The sequence below is a fragment of the Myxine glutinosa genome, chromosome 4, assembly GCF_964187855.1.
Source record: "Myxine glutinosa chromosome 4, kmMyxGlut1.1, whole genome shotgun sequence".
Lineage (NCBI taxonomy): Eukaryota > Metazoa > Chordata > Myxini > Myxiniformes > Myxinidae > Myxine > Myxine glutinosa.
Window position 1 is genome coordinate 9,387,153 of NC_136264.1, and position 15,815 is coordinate 9,402,967.

Below are 15,815 nucleotides of genomic sequence, written 5' to 3' on the forward strand. Positions count from 1 at the left end.
CCCCCTCCTCAAAGCGTCCTCCCCGCTTCTTCCCCCTTCAAACTCTCACCTCCATCTCCCCCAACCTTCTGCCTCGCTCTTCCCCCTCCTCAAATAACACCTCATTGTGGCTCACCCAATCACCATCAAACCTTTTGTCCGCCCCATCCTTCCCTTTCTCCGAGCTATTCTGAAATCTCTGACACACCTTCAACAGCTCTCCCTACCTCTTCCACCTCTTCCACATCTTACCCTACCCCTCCTCCCCCCTGTTCTGTATCTGATGCTCCCCCTTCCTCTTCATTAACGGTATGGACCTCAAACATCCGGGGCCTTCGTTCAAACTTAACTGATCTCTCCATACAGGTTGCTTCTGTCAAACCAGACGTGATCTGCTTAACAGAAACTTTCCTCCTTTATGATGTCTCTGATTCCATAGTATCTCTCCTGGGCTACTCCCTCCTCCGGTATGATAGACCTGAGCCTCGTCCTGGAGGCGGGGTTGCTATCTTTATCAAAAACTCTCTTCCTCACTCGCCCTGCACTGCACTCTCTCCACCTCACCCCCAGGAATACCTCTGGCTACGGCTTCCCCTTCGCTCCCACCTCTTGTTCATATGTGTGTTGTACCGTCCACCAAACAGTGATGACTCCATCTACATCTCGCTGTCTGATGATATGGACCAACTTCTATCTACTCATCCCAACTCTCTCTTCCTCATATGTGGTGATTTCAACTGTCATCATGCCAGTTGGCTGGGTGTGGGTACCTCTCTCACCAGCCATGGCTCCTCAGCAAAGGACTTCTGCGACTCACTGGGACTGACACAATCTGTCAATTTCCCGACCCGGATCTCAGTCAACGGAACATCTTCTCTTCTGGACTTGGTTATGACTAACTTCCCTGAAAATGTCTGCTGCTCTTCTTCTGCTCCGATCGGATCATCTGATCATGTCCTTGTTAAAGTGGACATCTCGCTGACCATCCTCAGGGAGCCTGCTCAGCGTCGACGAGTCTGGCATTTCACTCAGGCCAACTGGCACGGTCTTCAAGCAGCCATCAATCATCTGGACTGGTCTCCCATCTCTACCACCTCTGACATCAACTCATCCTGGGAATTCTTCCAAAGTAAATTGCTCTCTCTCATGCACAGATTTATCCCATCTCGTCTTCAGTTGTCATACCCTTCCTCCCGTCCATGGTACACGGAATCTTGTGGTGAGGCTGTTGCCCAGAAACAACTTGCCTTCGTCTCCTGGAAAGCAAATCCAACGGAAGGAAATCTCATTTCCTTTCACAAAGCCCGAAACAAGTGTGTGTCCACCCTCAGGAGAGCCAGGAAACAATATCTCTCCGTTCTCAAGACCGAACTCTCTTATCTGTCTCCCTCTTCCAAATCCTGGTGGCGTCTGGTCAAATCCGTTTCTGGTGTTTGTTCCCCCTCCATCCCCTCCCTTACCTCAAACGGCTACACAGCTGACTCCGCACGTGAAAAAGCTGAATGCCTCAACTCTGTGTTTGCCTCTAAATCTTGTGTCCCAAACCCATCCCTCTCTGTACCCACCATACCCAGTCGTACCCTGCTGCTCCTGGACTCCGTGTCCTTTCCTCCTGACAAGGTGGAAAAGTTTCTGTCAACCCTCGACTCTGATTCTGCAACTGGACCCGACGGCATCAGCCCACGGGTCCTAAAATCCTGCTCTGCTGCTCTATCTCACCCTCTCTCTGTTCTCTTCACCCTCTCTTTTGCTCAAGGTCAACTGCCATCTGCTTGGAAATCAGCCAACATCACCGCTTTGCACAAAAAAGGTGCAAAAACAGATCCTAGCAACTACAGACCAATCAGCCTTCTCCCAATTATCAGCAAAGTCATGGAATCCATCATTGCTTCTGATATGAAATCTTTCCTCTTCTCCAATGGCTTGATCTCTGATCATCAATTTGGTTTCAGACCAGGTCACTCTACTCTGGACATGCTGCTTCTGCTGTCTCAACAATGGATGGAGGTCCTCAACGCCAAACAGGAAATTAGAGCTGTCTCCCTCGACATATCACGTGCCTTCGACACGGTCTGGCACCCTGCTCTGCTCACCAAACTCTCCTCCTTTGGTATCCATGGAAATCTCCACGCATGGCTGGCGGACTTCCTCTCTAGTCGTCGTCAACGTGTGGCCCTGAATGGGTTTCTCTCATCTCCTCTTCCTGTTCAGGCTGGAGTTCCCCAAGGCAGTGTTCTGGGCCCCGTGCTTTTTCTGGTCTTCATCAATGATCTCTCTGACTCTCTCGAAAATCCTCTCTATCTCTTTGCTGATGACTCTACTCTCTGCCGCTCCATTCCTCTTCCCTCAGATCGGCAGTCTGCTGCCTCCTCACTCTCTGAAGACCTGGACAAAATCACAGACTGGTCAAACAAGTGGAACATGTCTTTCAATCCTGACAAATCTCACACTCTTACTATGTCTCTCCGAAAAGATCGACTGGACAACCCTCCCATCTACTTTCTCAACAATCCTCTCCAAGAAGTTCTGTCGCTCAAGATTTTGGGTCTCACTATCTGCCATGATCTTTCTTGGGAAAACCACATTTCCAAGCTGGCCTCCAAAGCCAGTCGCCGACTGGGCATCCTCCGTCGTGCGAAGTCCTTCCTCGGCACACCTGAGCTCCTCACCACATACAAGGCTTTCATCCGCAGCTCAATGGAATACTGTTCTCCCCTATGGGCCGGTGCTCCTGCCTCACACCTAGCTCGGCTTCACGCTGTTGAAACCAAAGCTTTCAGAATTATTGGAATCTCCCGCGATGAAGCTATCTCTGAGGGCCTTTCACTCACTCACCGCAGGCAGGTAGGTGGTCTTTCTGTCTTCTACCGACTCCTCTCCGGCCTTGCACCCCCAGCTCTCTCTGTGCTCTGTCCCCCAAATATTCCTACAGGTCGCACAAGATCTGCCAGCAACCCTCTGATGGTTAAACTGCCGAAATCTCGGCTCTCCGCTCACCTTCACTCTTTCATTCCTCTTTTCTCCCGCCTCTGGAACAAACTCCCTCACTCCCTTCAATCCCACTCCTCCCTCCAGGTCTTTAAAACAGCTGTTCACCACCATCTCTTATCTTCCCCCATCCAAAACCTTGATCTTTTCTACCCCCGCTAATTCACCCCAGATCCACCTTGTTTGAAATTCCAACTTCTTTCCTGGAAGTCCTGGCAGTGTCCATATGTTTTATACCTCTCCCACTGCCCCCTTCCCACGCCCCCCCCCCCCCCAAAGCCCTCGCCCTCTCTCAGATCTCTCGATGTCTCCATGTCTCTCGGTCCCTGCTCTCAAATGTTGTGTTTGTGTCCTTCCCCCTCTCTCCCCATCTTGTCTACCGCTCCCTATGTTATATGTTTTATGTGTCGGTTTGTCTTTCTGTGTGATTAATGTTCGCTCTTTCACGAGCCTCGATCTTGTATACAAAAAAAAAAAAAAAAAAAAAAAAGCATGTGAAAAGATCTTGAAGCTGCACGATGAGAACTCCAAACTAAGACAAATCCCCAAAAGTCGCCATGACATGCCAACTGTTTTGAGCAAAGTCCATGAACATGAGTAGGATCTTTCCAAAACATTCTCACTCTGGCCACTTGATGCTGAAGAGAAAATGAAAACTCCTGAGGACATCAAATTCCTGCAGTCCATGAAGACAGATCGTATTGCTAGCTTTGGAGGTTTTGACGCTTCCCTCGCGAAACAGAAACAGAGATCAGAACAATGCAAGCTTCTGGACAGACGAAGGCAAGAAAAGGCAGAAGCTGAGATGGCGGAGTTAACTGCTACAGCAACATTTGAGAGCAGTTCTGATACTGATCCTGGTGACACCGAGGATGGAGTGGATCTCTTGCCAGGAACCTCTATGGATACACATCCGAGAAGAAAGCACAGACGAGTGGTACATTCTGGGACAGAGGCTTTCATACCTCATAACATCATGAAATCCCCCAAAATGGTTGCACTTGCTACCAGAATGAACATGACTCCATCACAACAGGCTGCTTTCACTGAGGCATTCGTCCAGGAAGCTGGAGGGGATGTGTCCAAAGTATATACATCGTATGCTGTGGCTGATAAATCCAGACGAGAAATCGGAAAGCAAATAGCTGAAAGTTACCAGGAGAAGTGGGATGTTCCACAGTTTGCTTCTCTTCACTGGGATGGCAAGCTGCTTCCCTCGTTCACAAATAAATATGAAAATGAGGAGCGGCTGACTGTGGCGGTTGGATATGTGACAGACATCAAGGTTCTTGGTGTGCCTGCTTACAAACCTGGAACTGATAAAAAATCTGGAGAAATCATTTCAAAGCTCACATTTGATTTGCTGTGCAGTTGGAACTGCACAGACTCCATTTGCAACACGATGCTTGATACGACCGCTAGCAACACAGGGCATGTGTCCGCAGCATGCATTCAGATACAGGAAACCTTAGAACGTCCACTTTTGTGGTCTGGTTGTCGGCATCACGTAGGAGAAGTCATTCTTACGCACGTGTTTGAGGATCTCAAGATCGAGACATCCAAGTCTCCAGATGTCATGCTGTTCACTCGTCTCAGGAAAAATTGGAACTTGGTTCCCCATGAGAGCGATCAGCCACTGCACCGAATACAGTTAGCGTCATTTCCCGAGGAAGGTAAAGATCTAATTGATGAATGGCGTGCAGAAACCTTGCAACTCGTGACATCACAAGTTGACCAGAAACGGGATGACTACAAAGAATTTCTACAGCTGTGTGCAGTCTATCTTGATCCTGACTACCCTACTACAACATTTCAGCGTCCTGGTGCCTTACACGAAGCTAGGTGGATGGCGAAATTGATCTACTGTTTGAAAATCTGCCTGTTTGAGACACAAATCCAGGATCTCCCATCTGGAACAATAACAGCCAAGCACCAGGGAAAGAAGCTCACAGAATTCGTCACCTTTGCAACACTTGTCTATTCCACTTGGTGGACGCAATGCTCCATCAGTGTAGATGTGCCCTGGAATGACCTCCTCCTGTACAAGAAGCTGCTACGGTATCAGGAACTCAACACCATAGTGGCCAGTAGCACACTGAAGGCGTTCAGTCGACACCTGTGGTACCTTACCGGAGAGCTAATACCACTGGCACTATTCAGCAGTAACACCCCAGCTCATTAATGTCGCCTACTTGCAGACCAACTGCTCCAAAAAAGACCTGACACACCGCGCCAGCTTCCTAAGAATCGTTTCGGAACAGGCTTTGGCAAACCAAGGTTCCCAACAGAAGTCGATCTCGGCTCAAAACTTGCTGACTTTGTCACCAAAGATTCATGGTTTTTCTTCCATGTTCTGAAGCTGGAAGCAGGGTTCCTGTCCCTGGATGTTTCCGAGTGGCCTGAATCAGAATTCTACAAGAATGCCTTGATCAATGTTGGAGCAATCAATGTAGTGAATGATTCAGCAGAACGAGGCATGAAGCTGAGCTCCGACTTCTTGGCAGCTGCTCGCGGTGAAGAGCACTATCAGAATGTTCTCCAAGTTGTTGGAGAACAGAAAGATGAGGCCCAATCTGAGAAAAAGGACAACTGAACCATATGATAAAAGTCAGGGACAATAAAGACATTGTTGGACCAAAAGTCATAAGCAGCTGATTCATGAGTTTGTTGCCTTTCTGTTTTGTGTATGTTAGCCAAATTGGCCATTATGTTCAATTAATACATTGTTGAATACATGTGTGAACTTGTGAAGGAATATAAAATGTACTTTATATCAATATCTGAACTATGTCTGTCATGCATTAATATTTTCTGTCGATGTTTGCTAACAAAATAAATCCCTACATGTGTCCTTTGTATGTATACCACCTATTTCTGTAAGCGTTTATTTGTTTTTGCCAGTGAATATTCAAAGCAGTGGTGGGACACATAAATAGTTTCCAATCTTGTTGAAAGTTTGCCTGGCTTTCTTATTTTGGTATAGGAATACAATGAGACCAGGGACAGATTGATTCTATAAATATATATTTTTAAAGGGGCACCGTGTGCACCCTAGTCCTGGTTGTTCCAAACTTCTTCCATTTAAGAATTATGGAGGCCACTGGGCTCTTGGGAACCTTCAATGCAGCAGAATTTTTTTTGTAGGCTTCCCCAGATCTGTGCCTCGACACAATCCTGTCTCTGATCTCTGCAGGCAGTTCCTTCGACCTCATGGCTTGGTTTTTGCTCTGATATGCATTGTCAGCTGTGAGACCTTATATAGACAGGTATGTGCCTTTCCAGATCATGTCCAATCAATTGAATTTACCACAGGTGGACTCCAATCAAGGTGTAGAAACATCTCAAAGATGATCAAGACAAATGGGAGGCACCTGAGCTAAATTTCAAGTGTCATCGCAAAGGGTATGAATACTTATGTCAATGTGATATTTCAGTGTTTTTCTTTTTAAGAAATTTGCAAAACTTTCTAAAATCCTGTTTTCTCTTTGTCATTATGGGGTATGGAGTGTAGATTGATGAGGGGAAAAAATGAATTTCAACGATTTCAGAATAAGGCTGTAACATAACAAAATGTGAAAAAAGTGAAGGGGTCTGAATACTTTCTGAATGCTCTGTCGGCTCACATCCCATTTATGATACATGTTTGCCCATTGTTTATTCATGTCTTTGTAATTCATGTAAAAAGTATGCGGATGTGTTGTAGGGTTTGGGTCCTGAAAATAATTTATCTACAAGCTCGACTCCAGGTCTAGTAGAGAAAATTAATTCGTAGTAGTAGAATATTAAAAGTAGGTTTATTACAAAGAATACTGTGTTATCAGATTATATTACTATAATTCACCAAATGTCTGTCCGTCTGTCTGTTCCCAGGCACCGCAAAAACGGCTAAACCGATCGCAACAAAATTTTGGGTGGGTAATCCTGGGACCCCCTGGAGTAAAATAGGCTATATTGTTTTTCCAACTTTTCCAATTTTCCCAAACATGATGGAATAATATTTACCGATATGAACAGTGATGTGGCTTTTATTGAAATTCTACAAATACCGTTTAGATTTTGATGATTTGCGTGTGATATGATTCAACGGATGTTTATATGAATCGTTTGAAATAAAAAGCCTTCAATTTCCGATATTTTGCCTTTTCATTTGGGCCTCCCAATTGAAGCCCCACCTCACAATTGAAGCCCCGCCTCACAATTGAAGCCCCGCCCGTAGGGCGGGTACCGTTGCGAGTAGATTAAATGTAAGCCTTGATGTAGCAGAAACAACAACGCATTTTGTTAAACACCACCTCGACTGTGGTTGTGAAAATGTATACAGTACTGCTCAAATTGATGAATACTAGGGCATGCCCGTACTATATATATGCCCGTACTATATATATATCTAAAATTATATCCCCCCCCCCCCCCCCCTCTATTTACATGAAATGGTTTGGTCCATTCGCAACGCCAAAGCGAACGGCGAACGGCTTGCGAGTACGGTGACAACCCCCCCCCTCTATTTACATGAAATGGTTTGGTCCATTCGCAACGCCAAAGCGAACGGCGAACGGCTAAATCGCCATAGCTCGGTAACTACTTGTCCGATTAATTTCAAACCTTGAAAAGGCACATCCTCGGGTCCCCAGCAATATACCTGGCAAGTTTCAAGTATATCGGACCGGTAGTTGTCGAGAAACAGCGGTCACAGACAAACAAACATACATACATACATACATACATACATACATACATACAAACATACAAACATACAAACATACACACAGAGATTACTGGAATTATAGATAGATAATGAGTGATAACTTGTGTTTAATATATTGACTAACACTGTCCCTTCATTATTCTTCCTTCTTTGGAGATATCTCATTTTCACCCACTACCCCCCTCTGAGCACTGATTTCTCCAATTTATACTCTCATTCTTCTGTTATCTCATTGGTTGTTTTATTTCCCACATCCAGATTGAATTTGAGGATGTGATAGCAGAGCCAGACAGCTCTCACAGCTTTGACAGTATCTGGAAGGCAAGCTTTACCACGTTTACCATCTCCAGGTAAAACTCTGCCTCAACAAATCATAAAACTTTACCTCAACACATAGCCAGACCATTCCCATGTATCAAGAATGTAGCGTTGTCGATGCATGAGGGTCGGTACGAAAGTAATGCCTCTTATTTTTCAGTTCGTAACCAAAGCGTCATCGGAAAGCTACACGACATCACAATGAAAGGTTTGTATCTCGCCAATTTTAAGTTGAGCGCCACTGCGATCGGTCATGTGACAACGCTTTCAAAATGGCTGCCACGAAATTTTACAAACACGACATATAAATACAAAAGATAAATACAAAGAAGAGGAGAGCAAAAATAGCATGTTCAAACAAAATAAACGGATAAATTACATGTAGATTCAAATAGACACATGACATCAGAGTTCAAAATTTAACAATCATTTGGGGTCATTCAATATGCGGATAAGATACGACTGCTCTGTTCTTGAACCTTGTTGTCTTACATCTTAATTTGTTTAACTTTTTTGAGTTCCGTAATTGTCAGCCACGATGAGATCTGTCGGCGGGTTGCAAATGGCGAAGCTTGGAATTTCACGGAAGTCTCGCAAAAGATCGGCAGAGTTCTTGAGTGAAAAACATCTGCTCTTGAGTGACTCCAGACCACAATCGTGTGACGCATCTCAGTAACTATGATGGATAGGGCCAGGATAACTCTACATGCTCTTTTCGGAACAATTCCAATTGCGTTATATTGCTGCTTTGCAATTCCGCTTCACCACACATGAACCCCATATTCAAATACAGGGCGACCAAAAGATGTGAAAATGGTTACAAGATCATTGCTTGTGAGGCAATGATATTTCAACTTCCGAAGCATAAAGAAACGACTGAGTGTTTAAAGTGTTCTGCAATCTTTGAGAAATGATCAGCAACTTCCGAAGCATAAAGAAACGACTGAGTGTTTAAAGTGTTCTGCAATCTTTGAGAAATGATCAGCAACTTCCGAAGCATAAAGAAACGACTGAGTGTTTAAAGTGTTCTGCAATCTTTGAGAAATGATCAGCAACTTCCGAAGCATAAAGAAACGACTGAGTGTTTAAAGTGTTCTGCAATCTTTGAGAAATGATCAGCAACTTCCGAAGCATAAAGAAACGACTGAGTGTTTAAAGTGTTCTGCAATCTTTGAGAAATGATCAGCTGGAGAAACTGGGCACAAGTTGTCAATGGTGGCAGGGGACGATTTTGGAACAGGGACAACATGTACCCTTTTCCACCGTGTTCGGAATGTCTGTTGCATGTATGACGCGTTGATTATTATGTCCGTCAATGGTTCAGCTGTTTCATAAGGGAACACATAAGTCTGAAAGATGTTGGCGGGACCACTTGCTTTTTGAGATCCGATTTCTCCAAGTTCTCGGTAGACCTCCCAAGGTCGAAACGGACAAATTGGAAGAGATGGTAAATCTGCTGGAAAGTAAGGAGTAAGTAGTTCAGGGTATTAAATCACTTCCAATGGATGCAATGTATAAATATTCCCTGTAATTTGTCTCACCCATAAGGGGATGCTGAACTATTGGAATGCCTGGGTGCGTGCATGCGTGTTTGTGTGTGTCCGCGTCTATATATTTTCCCTATAAAACGTTGTTCTCTACAACTGCTTGTCCAATCGATGCAAAACTTTAAACATAGGAGGGTTTCCCCATGGGAAATATTTTATTGCTAACTCTGACGTCGTACGTCACTTGGTGTGGCAGCCATATTAGATTAAAGGGAAAAAATTGGACATCTTTTTCTCCAAAGCCACTCAACGAAACCAATTGAAACTCGGCACATGTCATAATGATGACAGCACATAATGATGTCATAATGATTACGGATTAATTGTTTTCCAAACTCGGCACTCCCAGGGGTTGTAAAACGTGATAATGATGACGTCATCAGTGAAGTAGTATTCCAGCCATAATTGGTCGAATCGAAGTCCTTATCTGAAAAATCCGAAACTTCATATATCTGATGTACGGCCTGATGTGTACAAATAATTAAATTTATGATGTCATTGGTCACGTGGTCTGGTGGCCATATTGGATAGTAAATAAAAACGTAAACAATGTTCTTCTCCAGAGCCACTTAGCATCTTAGCAGATCGATGCGAAACTTCATACATATATGCTCGACTACCAATGGGGAATATAGTTTGAAAACTTTTTCATATTCACCTTCATTGACGCAATTTAGCCTTAAAGTGCACAAACGTGTTCAATAAATATCAGAATAATCAATCAATAAAGCTATGGATAATTGCAAATGTATGTGACATAATAGGTTGCATGGATGATATAGGTATATGGGATATAATAGCAGTGGGCCTTAATAGTAGGGTGATCATTTCATGATGGTATTTTTGTTCAGATTGAGTGCACGAGGTGAGATGATGCACTCTATGAGTGCCGTTGTCGTTTTCATTTTAATTGGAATTATATTTAGTGAGTAATAATATTAGAGGCATTACTTTCGTACCGACCCTCATATTATCTGCCCACAATCACAATCCCAACACAAGTTGTGCAACCCAAGATGCTTCATAGAAAGTTGTCAGATGAGGTTTGGTAACTATGTAGCGCTGATACAGACTACCGAAGTGTTGGAGGTAGCACATATGTAGCGGTGATACAGACTACCGAAGTGTTGGAGGTAGCACATAATATGTAGCGGTGATACAGACTACCGAAGTGTTGGAGGTAGCACATAATATGTAGCGGTGATACAGACTACCGAAGTGTTGGAGGTAGCACATAATATGTAGCGGTGATACAGACTACCAAAGTGTTGGAGGTCGCACATAATATGTAGCGGTGATACAGACTACTGAAGTGTTGGAGGTCGCACATAATATGTAGCGGTGATACAGACTACCAAAGTGTTGGAGGTAGCACATAATATGTAGCGGTGATACAGACTACTGAAGTGTTATGCCAAAACAAGTTATTGTCTTATTAGGTTTAGCAGAGATTGGAAACTATCTTTCGGCTTGTTGCCTGAAAAAAAGTTCATTGCAAACATCTCACTTGTCAAGGCTGGAGGCCTCCCTTAGGCCTCCCTTTTGCCTCCCTTTTGCAAATGAAACATGGGCTGATATTGGAGCTCATGGTCATAATAAGGACAAAGACGGTGCTAATGGCGGTCACAATGTTCTCCAGGTACTGGTGTTATCGGCTGCTCACGGCCACCATCGGCCTACCACTGGCTCTCGCATGGGGCCTAATTTTTGCTGTGCTGTCCTTCCTGCATATCTGGGCCGTAGTTCCGCTCGTCCATGGGTTCCTCATACAGATTCAACCCATCGCTCGTATCTACGCCGTCTATGTCCACGCCTTTCTCGACCCTGTGTTCGACTCCATGGGTCGATGTCTGCACCACATTCGGAGCGTGCATCACAAGGATTCGCAACTTGCCATCGCCTGAGGTGATGTCGCCATCTTGCATTGCCCGACCTTCCTCCATGCGGAGATTGGCACTACTTTTCCTTTTTGCAGCCAATGTCGCCATCTTGCATTGCCTGACCTTCAGGCTGAGATTATCACTACTTTTCCTTTTTGCAGCCGATGTCGCCATCTTGCATTGCCCGACCTTCAGGCTGAGATTGGCACGACTTTTCCTTTTTGCAGCCGATGTCGCCATCTTGCATTGCCCGACCTTCAGGCTGAGATTGGCACTACTTTTCCTTTTTGCAGCCGATGTCGCCATCTTGCATTGCCCGACCTTCAGGCTGAGATTATCACTACTTTTCCTTTTTGCAGCCTATTATCATAACCACCATCACAAGTGTTGTCCTCTAATTTTTTTCTGTACTCTGCATGCGTCTTCAAACCATTAGATGTCAATCCTTGTGTAACTGTGTTAATAAAATTCCACCGGTGCGCCTTAATGGAATTCTTAAGTCCCATGAGTGCACACAATTTTGTACAGGCCCCACCAAGTACGTGCAAGCACATCAATGCAGTGCAGAGACTTCTCATTCCAGGACTTCTTTTTTGCACACTTATTTGACTACTTTTTTGCAATGCAAATATAGCATGTCTCAGTAACAGCGACACCGATTGGTTCTTCAGTCATGACGTCATTGGTCGACTCAGTCACCACTCGCTATCCCTATCCCTGATGGTGGTGACCGAGTCAACCAATGGGAGTTCGGAAGACCAATGACGTCATGACTGTAGAACCAATCGGTTTTCCCAACAGAGCAATTTAAAAACTAAACGGCTTAACCGACCGGAAGAAAGCAATAACTGCTTGTTCATTCACAGACTTTACAAATAACTCTCCAGTTGACTATTCTCCATCAAATGTTGCACCGCAATGTCACGTTTTAAAATTCCACCCATGTTCAATTCCAACAAGCTGAACAACATGGTGAATTTTATCTGCTTGCACACTTTATTGAATGTATTTAAAGTTATAATACAAGCTTCAGGCAATGAAAACACTGAATAAAGTAATTGATTGCACAAATGGAAAAAGTTCAACACCAGATTAACTTGCTTAAATATATATATATATATATTGAACGCTACTGTGTGTGCATCTGAGTGGAATGCAAAATTAGAAATTGTTAATAAATAATAAAGAAAATTATTGATCAGTTTTGTCTTTCTTTTGATGCAGATCAATAATTCCATGTGGGAGATAATACTGAACGATACTTCAACATAACGCCAACTTTATCATTGGCAAGCTGTCTATTGATTGCAGGGTTTTATATTAAAACTGACAGATAACCCGGCTGGTTCCACCAGGCTGTTCAGAGGGAATTAGTTCCCATTGGAGTATGGAATATTTAGGGAGTTTGACAGGAATGTCCTTTGACAACATAATGGCAGGGACCCATGGAAATTCCGCATAATGTGAAATGTGACTTCAACTCCTCAACACCCTGTCTTATTCCAGTCATAATCCCCCCCCCCCCCCCCCTCATCACCCTCTGCTGCCCAATCATCCTCATTCCCAGCCCCAAGTCCTCAACCCCACATCTTCAAGTCTTCCTCCTCCCAACCCCCAAGTTATCAAGCCCCATTCCCAAACCCCAAATCCTCGACGGCTTAAATTGCGCTCCTGCTCTCCACACTCCAAGCCTTCAATTCAAACCCCATCCCCACCTCAACCCCTCTACCCCCACAACAACTCAACCTTTCTCACCTGCCCCCAACAAATTCCTCAACACACCCACAAAAGTCTCAACCTTCGTCTGCCAACTCTGTCCCATCTTTGCTCTCCATACCCCTTCTGGACACCCCTGAACAGCATTCTTACACCACATAGACAGACAGAAATACGATACAAAATTGCATTACACAGACATTACACACGGGCATTCTTACACCAGAGAGACAGACAGAAAGACAATACAAAATTGCATTACACAGACATTACACACGGGCATTCTTACACCAGATAGACAGACAAAGACAATACAAAATTGCATTACACAGACATTACACACGGGCATTCTTACACCAGAGAGACAGACAGAAAGACAATACAAAATTGCATTACACAGACATTACACACGGGCATTCTTACATCAGATAGACAGACAGAAAGACAATACAAAATTGCATTACACAGACATTACACACGGGCATTCTTACACCAGATAGACAGACAAAGACAATACAAAATTGCATTACACAGACATTACACACGGGCATTCTTACACCAGATAGACAGCCAGAAAGACAATACAAAATTACATTACACAGACATTACACAAGGGCATTCTTACACCAGATAGACCGACAGACAATACAAAATTGCATTACACAGATATTACACAAGGGCATTCTTACACCAGATAGACAGACAGAAAGACAATACAAAATTACATTACACAGACATTACACAAGGGCATTCTTACACCAGATAGACAGACAGACAATACAAAATTGCATTACACAGACATTACACACGGGCATTCTTACACCAGATAGACAGACAAAGACAATACAAAATTGCATTACACAGACATTACACACGGGCATTCTTACACCAGATAGACAGACAGAAAGACAATACAAAATTACATTACACAGACATTACACACGGGCATTCTTACACCAGATAGACAGACAAAGACAATACAAAATTGCATTACACAGACATTACACACGGGCATTCTTACACCAGATAGACAGACAAAGACAATACAAAATTGCATTAGACAGACATTACACACGGGCATTCTTACACCAGATAGACAGACAGAAAGACAATACAAAATTGCATTACACAGACATTACACACGGGCATTCTTACACCAGATAGACAGACAGACAATACAAAATTGCATTACACAGACATTACACACGGGCATTCTTACACCAGATAGACAGACAAAGACAATACAAAATTGCATTACACAGACATTACACACGGGCATTCTTACACCAGATAGACAGACAGACAATACAAAATTGCATTACACAGACATTACACACGGGCATTCTTACACCAGATAGACAGACAAAGACAATACAAAATTGCATTACACAGACATTACACACGGGCATTCTTACACCAGATAGACAGACAAAGACAATACAAAATTGCATTACACAGACATTACACACGGGCATTCTTACACCAGATAGACAGACAGAAAGACAATACAAAATTGCATTACACAGACATTACACACGGGCATTCTTACACCAGATAGACAGACAGACAATACAAAATTGCATTACACAGACATTACACACGGGCATTCTTACACCAGATAGACAGACAAAGACAATACAAAATTGCATTACACAGACATTACACACGGGCATTCTTACACCAGATAGACAGACAGAAAGACAATACAAAATTACATTACACAGACATTACACAAGGGCATTCTTACATCAATCACATATTCTTACAACAGATAGACTTTTGTGTGCCTTGTTCCTCTCCTGTTTGTGTGCCTTGTTCCTCCCCTGTTTGTGTGCCTTGTTCCTCTCCTGTTTGTGTGCCTTGTTCCTCTCCTGTTTGTGTGCCTTGTTCCTCTCCTGTTTGTGTGCCTTGTTCCTCTCCTGTTTGTGTGCCTTGTTCCTCTCCTGTTTGTGTGCCTTGTTCCTCCCCTGTTTGTGTGCCTTGTTCCTCTCCTGTTTGTGTGCCTTGTTCCTCTCCTGTTTGTGTGCCTTGTTCCTCTCCTGTTTGTGTGCCTTGTTCCTCTCCTGTTTGTGTGCCTTGTTCCTCTCCTGTTTGTGTGCCTTGTTCCTCTCCTGTTTGTGTGCCTTGTTCCTCCCCTGTTTGTGTGCCTTGTTCCTCTCCTGTTTGTGTGCCTTGTTCCTCTCCTGTTTGTGTGCCTTGTTCCTCTCCTGTTTGTGTGCCTTGTTCCTCCCCTGTTTGTGTGCCTTGTTCCTCCCCTGTTTGTGTGCCTTGTTCCTCTCCTGTTTGTGTGCCTTGTTCCTCTCCTGTTTGTGTGCCTTGTTCCTCTCCTGTTTGTGTGCCTTGTTCCTCTCCTGTTTGTGTGCCTTGTTCCTCTCCTGTTTGTGTGCCTTGTTCCTCTCCTGTTTGTGTGCCTTGTTCCTCTCCTGTTTGTGTGCCTTGTTCCTCTCCTGTTTGTGTGCCTTGTTCCTCTCCTGTTTGTGTGCCTTGTTCCTCTCCTGTTTGTGTGCCTTGTTCCTCTCCTGTTTGTGTGCCTTGTTCCTCTCCTGTTTGTGTGCCTTGTTCCTCTCCTGTTTGTGTGCCTTGTTCCTCTCCTGTTTGTGTGCCTTGTTCCTCTCCTGTTTGTGTGCCTTGTTCCTCTCCTGTTTGTGTGCCTTGTTCCTCTCCTGTTTGTGTGCCTTGTTC

General features: G+C 44.1%; 1 protein-coding gene across 1 annotated transcript in view; it reads left to right on the forward strand.

Annotated features, from left to right (window-relative positions):
• LOC137415665 (caveolin-1) overlaps positions 1–12,611 on the forward strand; it is a 31,121-nt gene extending 18,510 nt beyond the window's left edge. Inside the window, exons 3-5 of the mRNA XM_078775423.1 lie at positions 7,931–8,022; positions 11,177–11,442; positions 11,579–12,611. Of these exons, the coding sequence (XP_078631549.1) occupies positions 7,931–8,022; positions 11,177–11,441 (357 nt within the window). The 3' untranslated portion in view covers position 11,442; positions 11,579–12,611. The remainder of the gene's footprint in view (positions 1–7,930; positions 8,023–11,176; positions 11,443–11,578) is intronic.
• The last annotated feature ends 3,204 nt before the right edge of the window (positions 12,612–15,815 follow it).